The sequence below is a fragment of the Neoarius graeffei genome, chromosome 5 (genome assembly GCF_027579695.1).
Source record: "Neoarius graeffei isolate fNeoGra1 chromosome 5, fNeoGra1.pri, whole genome shotgun sequence".
Taxonomy (NCBI): Eukaryota; Metazoa; Chordata; class Actinopteri; order Siluriformes; family Ariidae; genus Neoarius; species Neoarius graeffei.
In genome coordinates, this window is record NC_083573.1 from 56,232,395 (window position 1) to 56,252,574 (window position 20,180).

Sequence of the window (20,180 nt, forward strand, 5' to 3'; positions counted from 1 at the left end):
CACGTAAGTTTTGTTTTATGTTCATGTCAGTTTTGAGGGTCCACCACCAGGGGGTGCTGCCGCACCCCCCGCACCCCCGGTTCCCGCGCCGGTGGTCTGAGGGGTAGGTTTTGTTTCCAGAGCAGAACTTGAAAACTATGAGTGGTATGGTCTTGAAAGTTGGTATATGTGTTGATTAAGTAATGTATATGTGCCTTTTGATTCTAAGAAATGTGAGAATTTTTTTATTTTTAGCTTACCTGGACCAAAGGTCCGGTGGGTTTATGCCATGGGCTGCTGAGGTCAGTGTAAAGAGGTAGGGTTGGTTTCCTGCAGCAGAACTTGAAAAAATTTGACAAATAATATCTTGAAATTTGGTATATAGTTGGTATATAGGGCAGGGGATATAGAAGACTGTCTTCTTGTTTCCTTATGTAAGCATTTTGGGAAATACTATAGTTCATTTTCAACTAGAACAGAAGCAGGATTAGTTGATTTAAACATACTTTTCCTGTAGTCTTCTGTAATCCAAGTGGACACTGGCCACACATACAGAAAGACCACTTACTTAATGAAACCTCACAGTGTCCTGGCTAGGCTAAAGGGATTAGACAAGGGATTTCACTGATGCTTTGTCTTTTCAAGGACCATCAGTGTTATTGGCAAATGAATAAATGAAAATACACTTAATTTAAAGAATTCACTTAATTTTATTATGTCTTGGTACAAAACACACAGTCTATTTATATGAGTTCATATATACAAAAGTGAAAACATCCTAAGGGAATGGTGAAATTGTCCATTTGTTGCACTTATTACTCATTTGCAGACGTCTAGAAAAGAGACAGAAAAAAAATCATGCCATTTGTGTAATGTATGAATCTTTTAAATGGTTGTTCTGTGCATATTCATCAGTGTATTATAGAATACATTATTTTACACCTTGCTAAACAATTTAATAATAATAATAATAATAATAATAATAATAATAATAATAATAATAATAAAATCAACCTATTCAGCTGTGTCAGAGCTATTCCGATTTGTGCCTTTAACATACCTTTTAACTTCTTAAAAAACTGTGTTGAGTTTTCTACCTTTAGTTTTTCCATAAATGTTTTTTTGTTGAACTTTCCAAATGCCCGAAGCAGCTGAGGAGTGGGAGATTTGGGTGCAAACAGCTCCAGTCCTTTCTTTTTCTCCTGTTCTACTTTGGCTGGAGCCGGAGCTTTGGCCTTCATTAGTTTCCTACATGCCATGAAAAGAGATCAAAATAGTACAGTATTTAGTAATGCTTTTGAATATTGCAATACAAAATGCTACAAAGTAGATGTTTAAAACAATGCCACTGTCTGTATTTGTATCTATCTGTTTTGTTCTCCATACTGTACATCTGTATTTGTATTTGAACTGGATGTAGCCATTTGTTACAGTTCAGAAAGGTCAGAAAAGTTCACTGGACATTGCTTTCAGAATGTACTACAATGCCAGGATGCAGTGCTGCTGCTAGACATTGTCATTCATGTTGCATTTTACTGTAATAACGGCATGATTTTCCAGGAAGATTTTGTTTGACCAACAATAGACTTGTGCAGTGGAAGTACTAAGCACTACGAACAAAAGCATCTTTGGTGACTTTTGGTTTGTATAGAAATATGGTAGAAATATAGTTTTAATTTGGAGCTCAGTAAGGCAGTGTTTAGGTCAGGCCATTACAAACCACTGATGAAATAAAAATAAAATTGAATACTGTGCCTACTATTTGTATCTGTATTTGTATCTGCACATTGTATGTTCATTCACAACAACAACAACAACAACAACATATCTATATACAGTTGCATTCCCAATCCAAGCCAGAATGCTCAAACCTGAAAAAGGAAACTCACCTTCCTTTCCTGGCCAGAACTTTCTGGGATTCTGGGTAGTGAACCAGGATGTCATTGAGGTCTTTCTTATCCAGCACAAAGAGGTTAGCAAATCCATGAGCAACCACATTAGCTGTTCTCCTGTTGCCTCCATTCGCTGAAGACTGCAGAAGACTAGAGGACAGTTCATTCTTCATTGAAATGAGCTTTTAGCTGAACTGTACACTTGCATGCAGAGTAGGGAAAATATACTTATTATAACCTCACCTGATTTCACCAAACACACAGCCTGCCTTCAATGTCACAAAAACTATCTTGTTGTCAGGCCCACCAACAACCTGCACCCCTCCAGCTTTGATGATATACATCTCTTTACCAATGTCACCCTGTTGAACAGAAATGGGTAAAAGATCTTAACCTTCTGTTACTCCTTCTTAAATATGAGCCAGCCATGACATTAATGAACTCACCTTTTGACATACAAAATCTCCGGGCAGATACACTATAGACTTCAGCCTCAGCAACATGTCCACAAGCATCTGGTTATCACATCCCTGAAGAAACACATCAGCATCAATCAATCTTCCTTTCTTTTTTGTTGTTTCTGTCTTGATCTTCTGAACTTGTGCCTAAGAATAAACCAGTCTCACCTTAAACAGGTCAATCTTCTGGAAAGTGGTGAGATTGATGTCCACAGCGATGGCCGTTCTCATTACCAGTGGCATTTGTTCCAGCAACTCTGACTCATCTGAGGTAAGAGTCACAAGAAAACATTCTGCACATACTGTAAATAAGACTTTACATACAGCATTCTAGTGTCCTCATGGTACTTAAAGCGGGGTCTTTAACAGGTTTTTACAGTTAGATATTATAGTTATAAGTCTATCCAACTGCCCATCTTATGCTCAGTAACTTAAAAATCCAAACCAAATTGAATCTTACTGCAATTTTAATAAATAGGAAAAGTGCTGCTAATTATACAAAATGCACATCTACTGTTTAACTTGACGTAAATGTTTTGGGTTTTATAGGGAGTGTAAGGAATAAAATCTCTTGTTTACCTAATGTGCTAGATTTAAACAGTTGGGTTATGTTCATAATATTCATTTGAATTGTCATCATGGGGGGGATCTCCAGCTGTCGAAAGTTTGAGAACCCCTGTCATACGCTATACTCTGTCCTCCAAACATGGTAGTAACATACATAGTGATGAATTTATTTGGATATGTTGGATAGTAATGGGTAGCAATAATTTGGGCAGTTGTTGCAGGTGTATTTTTGAGCAAGAGACTACAAAGTCCAGATCCCATGACTGCCAGAGATCCACTGCTGGACCCTTAAGCAAAGTTTACAATTCCCAACTTCTCAGCTATATGCTTGTATTGGATTCTCTTTCATTTGTAAGTCACTTTGGGTACAAGTGTCGAATGAATAAATGTAAATGATAATTATGTTATCTATGTAGTACGCAAAAGAGAGGTTGCAATTAGAGGTATACAAGGGACCACTTCAAATCACAGCCCCACCTGCTCCTGCAGTTAATATTTTCATTTGTACCACCTCACCGTATTTTCTAATGAATTTAGTTCATTTCTCTTTTCAAAAATATAAAAAAATACATCATTTAAATCACAGTGACCCTCACCAGGATGGATGGATGGATGGATGGATGGATATCTTTGCAGGGAGCAATAAACAAGCAGTTCTTACCCAGCATACCCTGTGAGTCCCAGGTGTAGTTGTACCATGTACGGACTCTGTGCTGTACCAGCTTTGGAATACGATTTGACACCATATAGGCTACACATGCATCCATAGAGGCACGGAAGTATGTCTGACCAGCAGTGGCAGCCCCAATGACATCTCTCATCTGTAATATGCCATATTCACAGAAACACTCTCTGTGGCTCTGCCATATTCCATAAAATGTATTCAGTTATTTTCTGGAATTCCAAATCAACAGCTATACTAATAAGAGCTATAGGCTTGTTGAACGACTACTGAAGAACGATTTATTCTGTGAAGTCCACGGAATAAATCTTCTGGAAAAGCAGTTAGCTGTGGGAAACATATACACACTGATGACTTGATGATCCTGTAGAAATTTTACACCATCTATCTTTTACCTGTCCGATTAAACTTGAGAAGACAAAGACACCAACAAAATAGTTTGCCAACTGAAATATAATCTCAAAAACAGTATTAGGCTCAGGTAGTCCACCAATGTTGATCAGGGTCCGCACAGCAAAATAGTAACAGCGCAAATACCTGCAGAAAAGAAAATGAATTTAATCTTGTTCCACAGACTATAATATTTTTATATTTAATATTTTGTATAAAAAGAAAGAATAACACTTCATTTGGATGTATAAAAACTGCAAAGTTAGTGAATAGATCAAACACTAAAGCTGATCAAAAAAAGCAAAAAAGTGTAGGGACAAAATGTCTACCTGGCCAAGAACGATGGACAAAAAAAATGCACCAAAAATATAGCTGGTCATCTGAAAGATTTGACCAAATAAGGTGTCTGGGAAAGGTAGCTCTGCGATCATCAACAAGGTTTTCTCTGAGTAGAAGAAACAGCTCAGGTAGCTATGAGAACATAAAAATCCAAAAAGGCTAATGCTATTAAATAGTTTATGCAACATAAGATAGTTAGCATGAGAATTGTTCTTTCAACACTGAGGGAGAATTGTCAGTCAGAGATCAAGTTTAGTCTTGAATAAAAACAATTTTAACCTGGCTTCATTTTATTCTATTTTTAAAACTTTGTCTTTAATTTTTTTATATTTTATAACTCTTTAGCTCATGTTCAAAAATGACAAGAAAAAAATGCAACTAAAATATAGTTAAAAATAGTACCAATAAAATATACAGTTCTTGAAAAAAAATCTTTAGAAAAGAAAAAGTGTGTGAGAAATTATATGCTGATATAATTTAAAGGCACGGTGGTGTAGTGGTTAGCGCTGTCGCCTCACAGAAAGAAGGTCAGGGTTCGAGCCCCGTGGCTGGCGAGGGCCTTTCTGTGCGGAGTTTGCATGTTCTCCCCGTGTCCGTGTGGGTTTCCTCCGGGTGCTCCGGTTTCCCCCACAGTCCAAAGACATGCAGGTTAGGTTAACTGGTAACTCTAAATTGACCGTAGGTGTGAATGTGAGTGTGAATGGTTGTCTGTGTCTATGTGTCAGCCCTGTGATGACCTGGCGACTTGTCCAGGGTGTACCCTGCCTTTCGCCCGTAGTCAGCTGGGATAGGCTCCAGCTTGCCTACGACCCTGTAGAACAGGATAAAGCGGCTAGAGATAATGAGATGAGATAATTTAAAGGCCTGCATAAGCAATAGGTACAAGGTTTTTGAAATACTCGTCCATTTCTTAAGTCACAGACAAATTAAAAAAGTAAATTGACATACGCATTTCCGTGGCCGCTGTAGACCCACTTGGTTGTACCAATGCCCTCGTAGGCAGATGCCACATAGTAAATGCAAGAGTTGATATGAAGGGCAAACAAGAGATACCCAATGGTGCGAATTACTCTGATAAAAGAACCAAATGGAGTTAAAAGCATTATCAAACATCAAAAAGGTGTAAGTGCTATAACAATCTGAGTCTGTACCTCCAGATATATGCCTTTGTCATGATACTCTCAAGTCGATCACTGAACTCAAAAAAAACCTCAAACTTCAAAGAAAGTTAGCATCAGTGATTATTCAATTAACATTAGAAAAAAAACACAAACAAATCAGGAAGATTTCAAGTATCACATACCCTCATGATGCGATTAATTCTGAAAACGGACTGGAATCCAAATGGAACATACAAGAAGTCCAGGGGTATGATTGATAGTAGCGCATTCTTAAGAGAGAAAAATATATATCAAAATATGTTTTATATATATATAAAAAAGTTGGGACAAAGTACAAATTGTAAATAAAAACGGAATGCAATAATGTGGAAGTTTCAAAATTCCATATTTTATTCAGAATAGAACATAGATGACATATCAAATGTTTAAACTGAGAAAATGTAGCATTTAAAGAGAAAAATTAGGTGATTTTAAATTTCATGACAACAACACATCTCAAAAAAGTTGGGACAAGGCCATGTTTACCACTGTGAGACATCCCCTTTTCTCTTTACAACAGTCTGTAAACGTCTGGGGACTGAGGAGACAAGTTGCTCAAGTTTAGGGATAGGAATGTTAACCCATTCTTGTCTAATGTAGGATTCTAGTTGCTCAACTGTCTTAGGTCTTTTTTATCGTATCTTCCGTTTTATGATGTGCCAAATGTTTTCTATGGGTGAAAGATCTGGACTGCAGGCTGGCCAGTTCAGTACCCGGACCCTTCTTCTACGCAGCCATGATGCTGTAATTGATGCAGTATGTGGTTTGGCATTGTCATGTTGGAAAATGCAAGGTCTTTCCTGAAAGAAACGTCGTCTGGATGGGAGCATATGTTGCTCTAGAACCTGGATATACCTTTCAGCATTGATGGTGTCTTTCCAGATGTGTAAGCTGCCCATGACACACGCACTAATGCAACCCCATACCATCAGAGATGCAGGCTTCTGAACTGAGCGCTGATAACAACTTGGGTCGTCCTTCTCCTCTTTAGTCCGAATGACATGGCGTCCCTGATTTCCATAAAGAACTTCAAATTTTGATTCATCTGACCACAGAACAGTTTTCCACTTTGCCACAGTCCATTTTAAATGAGCCTTGGCCCAGAGAAGACGTCTGCGCTTCTGGATCATGTTTAGATACGGCTTCTTCTTTGAACTATAGAGTTTTAGCTGGCAACGGCGGATGGCACGGTGAATTGTGTTCACAGATAATGTTCTCTGGAAATATTCCTGAGCCCATTTTGTGACTTCCAATACAGAAGCATGCCTGTATGTGATGCAGTGCCGTCTAAGGGCCCGAAGATCACGGGCACCCAGTATGGTTTTCTGGCCTTGACCCTTATGCACAGAGATTCTTCCAGATTCTCTGACTCTTTTGATGATATTATGCACTGTAGATGATGATATGTTCAAACTCTTTGCAGTTTTACACTGTCAAACTCCTTTCTGATATTGCTCCACTATTTGTCGGTGCAGAATTAGGGGGATTGGTGATCCTCTTCCCATCTTTACTTCTGAGAGCCGCTGCCACTCCAAGATGCTCTTTTTATACCCAGTCATGTTAATGACCTATTGCCAATTGACCTAATGAGTTGCAATTTGGTCCTCCAGCTGTTCCTTTTTTGTACCTTTAACTTTTCCAGCCTCTTATTGCCCCTGTCCCAACTTTTTTGAGATGTGTTGCTGTCATGAAATTTCAAATGAGCCAATATTTGGCATGAAATTTCAAAATGTCTCACTTTCGACATTTGATATGTTGTTTATGTTCTATTGTGAATACAATATCAGTTTTTGAGATTTGTAAATTATTGCATTCCGTTTTTATTTACAATTTGTACTTTGTCCCAACTTTTTTGGAATCTGGGTTGTATATACACACACACACACACACACACACACACACACACACACACACATATATATATATATATATATATATATATATATATATATATATATATATATATATATATATATATAATTTTTTAGGTCCCATGTTGATACCTGAAATTTTGAAGATGCTCTGTAATTCTTCTTAATAACATCTCGGTCATACTGACAAAATTAAACAGAACAATATGTTTTTGAAATATGACGTGAGGTATAATACATTATTAAAATCTAAATTATACAAAGTGAATACAATCTGTTAACACACAAATAATGGAAATAATATAATTCCGTTTGCACTTACAATGATATCTCCAGTCTTGCAGAACTGCAGCCTTGGCTGGAAAATGATCATGTCAATGATGTAGATCAGGTCAGCTAGGACATCTACAGTAAACCACAGAGGAACTGAGCCAGGAGTGTGATAGGGGAAGGCCATACGAATTGGTATGAAGCAAAGGTTGTAGCTGAAGGCAATAGTCACCAGGCTAAGCCAAGTAATGTACCGCCGATCTAGAGATGGTCACATAGATCAGTGAGCAAGAGCATCAGAAATAACTGCTATTAAATTTAGTGAATTTGTATTCAAAGTACTTTATTGATGATGTGTTTCTAACCTGTGACTGGATCTATGGATGTGCCCAAAACTTTATCCATTCTTTCTTCAATAGGTTTCAGCATGGAGTCTATACAGGTGCATTTGACTTTTGGACAAATAGAAAAGTATTGACTGGCTGGTCCTGGCTCTTCTTTCTTCTCATCTTTTATTTTATCTTTCTTTTCTTCCTTCTTTTCTTTCTTTACCTCGGCTTTTGCTCCTGCTTTCTTTGCCTCCTCTTCCTCCTTTTTGATCCTCTCTTCCTCTTGCTTTTTCAAGAAATCCTTTTTTCTCAAAACAGGTGCTATACACAGGCAAAATACAGCAAAAGTGATAATAGATAATGCAAGAGGTAAATATTTAGATGATTAGCATTTTTTAAACGTGAATATACAGTGGTGCTTGAACGTTTGTGAACCCTTTAGAATTTTCTATATTTCTGCATAAATATGACCTAAAACATCATCAGATTTTCACACAAGTCCTAAAAGTAGATAAATAGCAGTTAATTTGAAGGTGAAATTAGAGTCAGGTGTTTTCAATCAATGGGATGACAATCAGGTGTGAGTGGGCACCCTGTTTTATTTAAAGAACAGGGATCTATCAAAGTCTGATCTACACAACACATGTTTGTGGAAGTGTATCATGGCATGAACAAAGGAGATTTCTGAGGACGTCAGAAAAAGCGTTGTTGATGCTCATCAGGCTGGAAAAGGTTACAAAACCATCTCTAAAGAGTTTGGACTCCACCAATCCAGTCAGACAGATTGTGTACAAATGGAGGAAATTCAAGACCATTGTTACCCTCCCCAGGAGAGGTTGACCAACAAAGATCATGCCAAGAGCAAGGTGTGTAATAGTCGGTGAGGTCACAAAACACCCCGAGGTAACTTCTAAGCAACTGAAGGCCTCTCTTACATTGGTTAATGTTCATGTTCATGAGTCCACCATCAGGAGAACACTGAACAACAATGATGTACATGACAGGATTGCAAGGAGAAAGCCACTGCTCTCCAAAAAGAACATTGCTGCTCGTCTGCAGTTTGCTAAAGATCACATGGAAAGCCAGAAGGCTATTGGAAAAATGTTTTGTGGACGGATGAGACCAAAATAGAACTTTTTGGTTTAAATGAGAAGCGTTATGTTTGGAGAAAGGAAAACACTGCATTCCAGCATAAGAACCTTATCCCATCTGTGAAACATGGCATGGGCCTGTTTTGCTGCATCTGGGCCAGGACGGCTTGCCATCATTGATGGAACAATGAATTCAGAATTATACCAGCGAATTCTAAAGGAAAATGTCAGGACATCTGTCCATGAACTGAATCTCAAGAGAAGGTGGGTCATGCAGCAAGACAATGACCCTAAGCACACAAGTCATTCTACCAAAGAATGGTTAAAGAAGAATAAAGTTCATGTTTTGGAATGGCCAAGTCAAAGTCCTGACCTTAATCCAATCGAAATGTTGTGGAAGGACCTGAAGCGAGCAGTTCATGTGAGGAAACCCACCAACATCCCAGAGTTGAAGCTGTTTTGGAGGAATGGGCTAAAATTCCTCCAAGCCGGTGTGCAGGACTGATCAACAGTTACCGGAAACGTTTAGTTGCAGTTATTGCTGCACAAGGGGGTCACACCAGATACTGAAAGCAAAGGTTCACATACTTTTGCCACTCACAGATATATAATATTGGATCATTTTTCTCAATAAATAAATGACCAAGTATAATATTTTTGTCTCATTTGTTTAACTGGGTTCTCTTTGTGTACTTTTAGGACTTGTGTGAAAATCTGTTTTTGGTCATATTTATGCAGAAATATTGAAAATTCTAAAGGGTTCACAAACTTTCAAGCACCACCATAAACACTCATTGGCATTCACTCTGTATAGTTATTTAGATGTGGGATTGCCTTTTGAAGGATGTTACAAATTCTCTAAAACAGCTATTTATTCATGGGAATTTTTGGTACTCACTGACTGGAGGGCTGTGCTCAGGTGAGGATGCATAGGGGTCTAGGAGTTTTTCTTTGTACACTTGTGTACGTTGCTGCATCTGGTGGATTATATTTCGAAGTTGTGCATCAGAGTACTTGTTTATTACAATTGGACATGGTAGAGAGGGTTGTACTTCTTGCCTAAATGACCCCCCAAAAGAAAAAATATCAGTTAATTTTCAAAGCTTAAAAAAAATCTTGTTACGTTTTCCTGCTTATGGTAATTAAATATGGACATTAATTGAAATCAGCTAGTTCTAAATGTATGTTTTTTCCATATTGAAGAAAAAATATAAAGGCATATGGGCGGCACTGTGGTGTAGTGGTTAGCACAGTCGCCTCACACCAAGAAGGTTCTGGGTTCGAGGCCGGCAGGGTCCTTTCTGTGTGGAGATTGCATGTCTGTGTGGGTTTCCTCCGGGTGCTCTGGTTTCCCCCACAAACCAAAGACATGCAGGTTAGGTTAAAGTGCATATCCTGGACCAAATTCGTTTTTTTATATGAAAGTATGTCCCTTTACACACTCTTCCAAAAGGGTAATTTTGCACAAGGCCATCTGTCTACAGCAGAAAAAAATAAAATAACAAAACGCGTCTGGAAAAATCCCAAGGGAGTCTGGAGCCAGAATCGTGACATCACCTGCGGAAGTGCCAGCAGGCTGAGCGAACAGGTGCAGGCTGCACGAGCTTTGCGCAGTCTCAGTGCACAGCCTGTGTAGACCAAGCGCTCCCATTTCTCTCTCATTGTCCGGTCTTTTGGGAAACGATGAGTACTAATCCCATCAAGATTGGTGTTGCTACACCCTCCTACGATACATCTGTTAACCATTTTAATAATTACATGATAACGTTGAAGAAATTTGCAGAAAACCACCAGGTCGTTTTCTCATAAACAAACCAGCGCTGACGTAGGATTCAGAGGGAGGCGTCCCGCACGTGATGTCAAGAAAATCAATGTTTGCCGGGAAATCCAAATGCCAAGTTTTTTCAGAGGCGGACCAATTCGCCTCAAATGGCTTGATTTCAACTGAATTTTTATGGTATTGTGCAAGGTAAAAAAATTGCACAAAATGCAAAATGTGCCAGATATTTGACCAAAGTTTAATATAAAATAGGAGAATTACATTGATCTTGCTGAATTTACCCATGGTGTGCCCTTTAATATGGGGTGGCCTTGGGCTGAGGTGCCCCTGAGCAAGACACCTAACTCCCAACTGCTCCCCGGGCGCTGTTAGCATGGCTGCCCACTGCTCTGGGTATGTGTGTGTGCTCATTGCTCATGTGTGTGCATGTGTGTGCTCACTGCTTCAGATGGATTAAATGCAGAGAGGAATTTCACAAGTGTGTGATGAATAAAGTTGTGCTTGCTTGCTATAGAGTTAGAGATCTGTTTGTCTGTGGGTGAAGATGTATACATGGGTGGGCTGTGGGAGTTGTGGAGGATTTCTTCTCTATGCATGACATAATTTTTGGTCATTTTTAAAACTCTGCACGTTGTAACCAAGACATGCTGCCCACAGGAGACAATGCAAAACAACACGTATCCTTCTCTAGCTAAATGAGACTGTCTGTGACTCTGAATGATAGAATAGAATAGAATAGAATAGAATAGAATACCTTTATTGTCACTATACACATGTACAATGAGATTAAAGCATCTCCAATAACAGTGCAAAACAGTGTGTAGAGAGAGAGAGGAAAAAAAAAGGGGGGGGGGTAAGGGGGGGTAAGGTGCACAGTCCTGAGGTGTATGTGTTGTGTTACACATTATGGAGTGAGGTATTGCTCATTGCACATTATAAAGTATTGCACATTATAAATTATTGCACGAGAGAGTCACATTATAAAATAAAATATTAAACATTATGAAGTATTGCAAGGTAAGGTAAGGTGCACAGACTTGAGGTGTATGTGCTGTGTGTAAGGTGCACACATAAATGTGGGGATGGACGCTTCATTACAGTAGCAACCACTGCAGCATTCCCATCACTCTAATTCAGGTTGTTGTTTTTTTGTCTTTTAAATCCCTCCTCGTGCCGTGTTGCTTAAATTTTAAATAGCTCCTCCAGCTGATTCTTAAGTCCCTTAAAGCTGCAAATCTCATAATCTCTTCTTTGCTCCTCACATCAGTAATCCTTTTGCTTTCTGGTAGATAGATATAGAACCTGATGGTAATGTTTGTGTTTACTGAAATCAAGATTCTTGGACTACTTGAAATCACTGAATGAAAATATTAATTCATTTATCTTTAGTAACCGGTGAATCTAGAGTGAATTCTGGTTAACACTGGGCAGGAGGCAGGAATACAACCTGAATGGGATACCAGTCCATTGCAGCGCAACACACACACACACACACACACACACACACACACACACACACACACACACACACACACACACACAGCCAATTTAGAATAGCCACCTGCTGGCATGTTTTTGGAAGCTGGGAGGTAACCAGAAAACCGGGGGAAACCCATACAAACACAGGGAGAACATGTAAAACGCCACACAGACAGTGACTTGAGCTCACTGGAAAAGGGTCACTATCATTGTGCATGGCTATGTGGTGCATGTGTAAAGAAATAACTGCTGAAATTTTCCAGTCTTACTCTTCAACTTGTAGCTGCACTTTTACAGGGTTGGAGAGTTTGTCTTCTGGTTCTGGCGCAGCAGCAGGTGCAGGTGTTGGGGCTGGAGCTGGTTATACACAGAAATAAGACACATGAACCAGAGAGGGGCTTTCCATTGCTGTGTGATTACTGGCAGTGCACAGACAGGCAGTGGTGTCACCTCTCAGATGGAGCAGTAACATTTAACAGGAATGCACACAACCGACTCTCAAACTCTCATCACAATACATTCAGGCTTACATTCAGGGTTTTTTTTTAGATGGCTATGGGGAAAATTCTTTACATGCTCTGTTGGGTTTTATGGAATAGTATTCAGAGTTTAATAGTGGTTGACTCACCAGGGGTTTCTTTTTCTTTCTTGGCTTCATTTTCTTTGACTGCAGGCTTTTCATCCTATAAGTTGCAAAGACCAACTTTTTTCATACTGTAACTATGAAATGGCATGTTTCTGTTTTGGAAGATTATACAATTTAATTTCTTTTTAGGTTATTATAATACTCATTTGGGTCATTATACAGTAATACGGCAGAACAAATAGTTAAAAACTGACAAAGAACTGCCATTATTTTTGACATATTTAGTATCTACAACCATGATGCAGGGTGATGCACCAGAACTACAATATTCTGGGATAACAAATGAAATATCATTGAGTTGTAAAGCTGATGCATCTTACCTTAACTGGCTGAGTTGGTGGAGGTGGTGCAGGAGCTGTGGTAGGTGCTGGTGTTGGGGTAGGAGCAGGTGTTGTGGCTGATGAAGGAGCTAGCGTGGGGCCCCTGATCAGCTTCTTGAGTGTGTTCAACATGTCAGTGGCCAACTGCTTCTGTTGCTGTCTGGAGATCCTTTATTCACGTATCCTTTAGCTGTATAAAGCTATGGTCCTCCTTACACAAGGACCTGATTAGTGCTTTGAGGCCTCTAATCCCCACTCATACTTACCTCTCCCACAATGTCAACTAAGACTATATGCAAGTGTTTTTGGTTTGGTAAATTGCATGGTACTCAGTAATTGTGGTGGTTTATGTTAAATATGTTATGTTGAAATAAATTTATTCAAGTTAATAAACATCCATATGGTCGACACACAACACAAAAATAGAACATAAAAGGGTTTTGTTAGCATTAATTTCCCCTGAATCTATAGAGACTATAATCAATATTATGATTTAGATGCAAATGTAAAATTCAATGACATTTAATGGAGGGGAAAGACATAGAGCCAAATGAAAATGGATGGACATAGTAGTGACTGTTGGGCATGGGACAAAAGTATGTCCTCAACTTCAGTAGCCACTTTATCCTGGTCAGGTTTGGGTCACAGTGTATCCAGAACCAGCTGTGGTAATACTGGGTGCAAGGTGAGAGAATGTACCTCAGATGGGGCTAGTCCATCTCAGGGCATCATGCACACATTTTCATACACTCGTTCACAACATGCAATTAGGTATAGCCAATCAAGCATAGACAGTGGGAGGAAACTGGAGAACCCAGAGGAAACTTGTGCAAACATGGGGAGAATGTGCAAAACTCCACACAGACAGTAACTCAAGCTCAGAATTAAATCAGGGACCCTGGAGCTGTGAGGTGACAATGTGCTGCCATGCCACTGGACAAATTATATGCAAGATCAAATTTTTTAAAACTCCAATAAAAATGGACATGTTCTAAATTTAAGAGCTGAGTCAGAAATTGTGAATAGCATTATCGAAAAACATTCTGCAGTGGTGGGTTGGTGGTTTTAAAGATCAGTGTTGTTACAGTGGCTGCTGTCCTTGCGACTGTATACACTTCATAATACATACACATACTTTATTCATCTGTTATTTTCACAAACTAGAGGAATGCTTTTAAAAGCATGTTGGGTCCGTTCCCAGATTCTCTGGACTGGTAAGTTATCCTAGTTAGTGGTTTCAATTAGATTAGATTCACCAATGAATCAACCATGAGAATTACTATGAACCATGAAAACTATACTTAAATCCCAAGAGAGAATAGTACACATTAAAGAAACATGTTTTAAATCAGCACTTAAAAACTTCTTTCAGTTAAGCTACTCTGAAAAGGGTAATGTTTCAGGAGATCAGCAAGACACATCACAGCTAAACAGTTCATAGCTTTAAACATCATGAGCAGCACTTCGTAGTTAATGTAGCCTTTAATAGGCAGTTAGTGTAGTCTGGGGGTAAAGTTTTTTTTATTTTATTTTTTATGATGTTGCAAAACTAAAATGCATATGGGCAAAGAATATTGGGCAACTAACTACTCCAAATGAAGCACCTTGTGCAGAATCAGCAGTGTATGAGCTGAATAAACAAACATTACTTTTTTATAGCCCAAATGGCTAATTAGGCAACTAAGGTTATTAGCTTACCTTAAATGCAGAAATATACTGCATACTAAATATATTGTGGGCTGCACGGTAGTGTAGTGGTTAGCGTTGTTGCCTCACAGCAAGAAGGTTCTGGGTTCGAGCTTGGTAGCCAACGGGGGCCTTTCTGTGTGGAGTGTGCATGTTCTCCCCGTGTCTGCATGGGTTTCCTCCAGGTGCTCCAATTTCCCCCACAGTTCAAAAACTTGGTTAGGTTAACATGGAGTGGTCTTGAGCTGAAGTGGCCTTGAGCAAAGCACCTAACCCCCAACTGCTCCCCAGATACTGTAGCATAGCTGCCCACTGCTCTGGGTATGTGTGTGTGCTCATTGCTTCAGATGGGTTAAATGCAAAGGAGGAATTTCACTGTGCTTAAATGTATGTGTGATAAATAAAGTGTGTTCTTTCTTTCTTTCTTTCTTTCTTTCTTTCTTTCTTTCTTTCTTTCTTTCTTTCTTTCTTTCTATACACTACAATACAGCTTAATCATGTCTAATCTCTCAGCTGGCATAGTGTTTAGACTAGTGACCTTTTATCATTTCTTCCTCATGTCATCTCAGGGAGTTTTTACTTGTCACTGTCATGTTCCGGCTTGCTCATTAGGGATATGTTTTATATGTGTAAAATTTATATCCTGAATTTATATATTTCTGTAAAGCTGCTTTGTCCATTGTTAGAAGTGCAATACAAATAGAATTGAATAAAAACCCTTTAGTCTTCTTGGAGGCTCCTAACACCTATTAGACAATATTCCAAATGAATGAATGAATGAATGAATAAGCAAGCAAGCAAATTAACTTTGCCAGGATGGTAACGTATACAGTAATTAAATATCAATCACTTTATATTGGTTACTGGCAGTGTTGCAAAGAGTATAAAACACACTGACTTGATTAAAAGTCCTACTGATATATTAATAATTCACTCTAGTAGGCAGTGGTCAAGAAAAGTTATCTGATGAAAATCCATCCATCCATTATCTGTAGCCACTTACCCTGTCCTTCAGGGTTGCAGGCTAGCTGGAGCCTATCCCGGCTGACTATGGGTGAGAGGCGGGGTACACCCCGGACAAGTCGCCAGGTCATCACAGTGCTGACACAGAGACAAACAACCATTCACACTCACATTCACACCTATGGTCAATTTAGAGCCACCAATTTACCTAACCTGCATGTCTTTGGACTGTGGGGGAAACCGGAGCACCCGGACGAAACCCATGCAGAACATACAAACTCCACACACAGTGCGTTTACATGCACATCCAAATCGAGCTACTGTCGGTAATCGAGCTAAGGGTCCCAGCAGGGGTGCCAGAGAAATCCAATCCTACATGCACACAAGGAAATCGAGCTATTGAGTGAGGTACATTGTGCACCCGAGCCACAGGTGGCGCTACACGCCCCATCGTGTTGGTACACTTCCGGTTGTCATCATGAAGAAGAGCTATTCAAGAGTATAAACAAAGTTATCCGTGTTCACAAGTTCCGTGTTCAAGCTGTTAGGCTTGCTCTAACAGACTGTATGGCTACAAACTGTCCTGCGCAGACCACTGTTTTGTAAGACAACTTATTTTGCACAATTGTATATTTTTCTAAAGTCCATTTTTTGCTTACAAAAAATATATATTTTTTTGCTTACAAAAAATATTTTTCTAAAGTCCATTTTTTGCTTACAATTTAACTTATGTCTTAATAAACACACAAAAAGTTCAATTGTTTTGTTTTTATTGACATTCTTCAGATGTTGGACATATATACCTGTATATATGTCCAACATCTGAAGAATGTGAACGCACTGACTGACAGAAAAGCTCTCACCGGCTGCTGGGCTCAAACCCAGGACCTTCTTGCTGTGAGGTGACAGTCAGTGCGTTTACATGCACATAGAGAAAATCGAATTTCTGCCGTTGCTCGACTGAAATCGAAGTTCTAAATGCCATGGAAACACCTTAGCTAGGCTGAAATCAAACCGAACTTGATTTCTTGTAATCGAGCTACACGACCTAGATTATGCGATTTTAGCCGAGCTACTTAGTGCATGTATATCCTATCGAGCTACGTAGTCGAGCTACTTACTTCAGCACTGCCCCTTCCGGAAGTGACGAGTGATGAGACCACAAGCGGGAAACACAACAGCCTCGGTCGGCATGACAACGAATCATGACAACGGCATGAATCTTTTCTTTTTGTGGCATTGTTTGCACTGTTAAAATTTAGCTCACTTACTGTATCACCAAATACATCTGTACAGCTGTTGCATAGCTATGAATTGTGTACATTAACAAGTCATTGTATGTGTGTGTGTGTATATATAGATGTCCAACATCTGAAGAATGTCAATAAAAACAAAACAATTTAACTTTTTGTGTGTTTATTAAGACATAAGTTAAATTGTAAGCAAAAAAAAAAAAAAAATTTTTGTAAGCAAAAAATGGACTTTAGAAAAATATACAATTGTGCAAACTAAGTTGTCTTACAAAACAGTGGTCTGCGCAGGACAGTTTGTAGCCATACAGTCTGTTAGAGCAAGCCTAACAGCTTGAGCACGGAACTTGTGAACACAGAACTGCCAGTGTCGCCAGACTGGGCGGTTTTAAGTGCATTTTGGCGGATTTGAACATGTTTTGGGCTGGAAAATGTCAGCAGTATCTGGAAACACTGCTGATAACTTTGTTTATACTCTTGAATAGCTCTTCTTCATGACGACAACCGGAAGTGTACCAACACGATGGGGCGTGTAGCGCCACCTGTGGCTCGGGTGCACAATGTACCTCACACAATAGCTCGATTTCCTTGTGTGCATGTAGGATTGGATTTCTCTGGCACCCCTGCTGGGACCCTTAGCTCGATTACCGACAGTAGCTCGATTTCGATGTGCATGTAAATGCACTGAGTGCTAACCACTACACCACCGTGCCGCCCCCCCGATGAAAATCCACTTGAGTAATTATTTTACAAGTTACCATGTAAGGTATAAATGGAAGGCACGCTATATAGCAAGTATCAAACAATCGGTACACCTTCAGTAACTTCATTATCATCATAATGATTAGATTCAAATCAATTTTATTGGCTAGATCTCAACATCTTACATCTTGAAGCTAAATTTATGTTCTAAAATCAACCCATCCATCCATCCATCCATCTATCCATCCATTATCTGTAGCTGCTTATCCTGTACAGGGTCACAGGCAAGCTGGAGCCTATCCCAGCTGACTGTGGGTGAGAGGTGGGGTACATCCTGGACAAGCCACCAGGTCATCGGGCTGACACATAGAGACAAACAACCATTCACACTCACATTCATATCCACAGTCAATTTAGAGCCACCAATTAGCCTAACCTGCATGTCTTTGGACTGTGGGGGAAACTGGAGCACCTGGAGGAAACCCACACAGACACGGGGAGAACATGCAAACTCCACACAGAAAGGCCCTCATCAGCTGCTGGGCTCGAACCCAGGACCTTCTTGCTGTGAGGCGACAGTGCTAACTATTACACCGCCGTGCCACCCTTCATATCAACCCTCTGCATTTATTTGCAACTTATTAAAGGAACTTGTATTGCTTTGTTTGTAGATATGTTCAGCATTATTTGGGAAAGTTCATGATTTGGTTAACAAAAGGGGGAAAAAAAATCACAAACAGAATACTTTAGACAGAAGGCGTGGGCTGACTTACTTGTCCTCCTGGAGTGTTGTGACGCAAAGAGTGCTGCTGTGTGTCACTCACAGCTGCTCCATAACAGTCCCACTCATATGGACTGAGTAATGTTTACAGTGCAGGAACAGGCTGGCCAGCATGTAAAAATGAATGTTCTTGTGCAAAGTGCCATATGAGTCACGCCTTTAATTGGCTTGAATATATATCCGCTCCCTGTTGGTGCCTGGACATCTTGTAAAAAGCAAGCCAAAGAGAGGTTTAAATGGCAACTGCAACAATGATTACCACTAAAAGTATTTCAAGAGCTCCAGTGAAGGTAATTTTACTTCATCCTTTTTCTACAAATATAACAGGATTTTTGGTTTCCGGGAAATTTTGCAGACGCTGTTTACTTTAATCCTACACATATCTGTATATGCTGATGCTATTCATTGAAATAATAAGCTGGTCGTTTATGTATCCTCTAATCATTCTCCACAGAGTCTTAAAAACATTGACAGCCCTACTGGGAAAGGTGCAAGAAGTTGTCAACCACAGAGGAAAGGTGATACATACCATCAAAGCCTTCAAGTTTTATTACTTTGAGTGTGCTTTTGTTGCTCTACACACATTTTTGTGAAGATCACAAAGGATCATACCTGGCATGATGAATCACTGATTTAAAATATACATTAGTGTGGTCAAAATGTGTTTCGGAGTAATTGTTCTGTTCACAATTTCGCAATATTATTTAGTTTCAGGATGCAATTTGTTATGAAAGAAATCCAACATTTATGGTAATTACATTAAATGTGCATTTCGTATATTTAATTATATAGCTAAAGAAGAAGAAAAAAAAACAAAAACAGAAAAGTGACAAAAAGCTGTAGTGAGAAATTGATCCAGTTGGGGGCAGTCTACCATCATGTTTAGTTTCAAACTGGCTTCTGGGTAATCTTACTACTGTAGAGTTTCTTCAGTCTTTTTTTTTTTTTGTCTTAAAATGAATTATATAGTTATAAACAGCTATCCACCATCTCATCCCACATTCCCAGTGGGGCCACATTGGGCATAAAACACAACACCCCCTACACATGCATTAGGAAAAAAAAAAAAAAAAAAAAAAATATATATATATATATATATATATATATATTGACTGCCACTATTTTGGTATTTTTGGAACAAAATCAGGGGGAGGTTATCCCTTGCCAAACTGTTTCATAATCATAAGTCATAAGTGTACCCTGATATATTTTGATAAGGAACTTTATTTTACTGCTGACTCTTTTCATCACTGTGAGATACAGCAGAGAGAGAGAGAGAGAGAGAGAGAGAGAGGCCCAGGTCTTCATTGTGTGTGTGGCAGCTAGTTGTTTCCTTGATGTAATCGCCCAGCTGCTTGTAGTTATGTGAACTATTACTTGACTCAAGAGCATTGTTGTTATTTTTTCCTATTTACCAATATGCACAGGGTTCCAGTCTATGGATTTTTATTGGCTTTTCTCAGGCTAGGTCAGATAGAAATGTTGTGTGAACAATCTGAATAAAGCTTTCACATCTCTGTGTGTTGCTCAATCTTCAATGTAATG

At 39.2% G+C, this 20,180-nt stretch overlaps 1 protein-coding gene across 1 annotated transcript; it reads right to left on the reverse strand.

The window, feature by feature from the left end:
* Positions 1–798: 798 nt before the first annotated feature.
* Positions 799–15,532, reverse strand: LOC132886270 (cyclic nucleotide-gated cation channel beta-3). The gene is made up of 20 exons (XM_060920828.1): positions 15,527–15,532; positions 15,358–15,411; positions 13,254–13,409; positions 12,916–12,970; positions 12,557–12,644; positions 9,927–10,087; positions 7,974–8,258; positions 7,661–7,869; positions 7,471–7,521; positions 5,611–5,697; positions 5,459–5,523; positions 5,256–5,378; positions 3,974–4,115; positions 3,558–3,717; positions 2,498–2,595; positions 2,318–2,401; positions 2,115–2,233; positions 1,869–2,021; positions 1,040–1,227; positions 799–812 (listed from the first exon to the last, which is right to left on the reverse strand). The coding sequence occupies exons 1-20, from the start codon at positions 15,530–15,532 to the stop codon at positions 799–801; spliced, it is 2,298 nt and encodes a 765-aa protein (XP_060776811.1).
* Positions 15,533–20,180: the final 4,648 nt, after the last annotated feature.

What these genes read in the sequence shown, in the direction of transcription:
- LOC132886270 (XM_060920828.1), bottom strand. An exon ending in ACAAAGGCATATATCTGGAG is followed by an intron (nt 5,379 to 5,458) that starts GTACAGACTCAG and finishes TTCTTTTATCAG; the next exon opens with AGTAATTCGCACCATTGGGT. An exon ending in TCTCAAGTTTAATCGGACAG is followed by an intron (nt 3,718 to 3,973) that starts GTAAAAGATAGA and finishes GGCATATTACAG; the next exon opens with ATGAGAGATGTCATTGGGGC.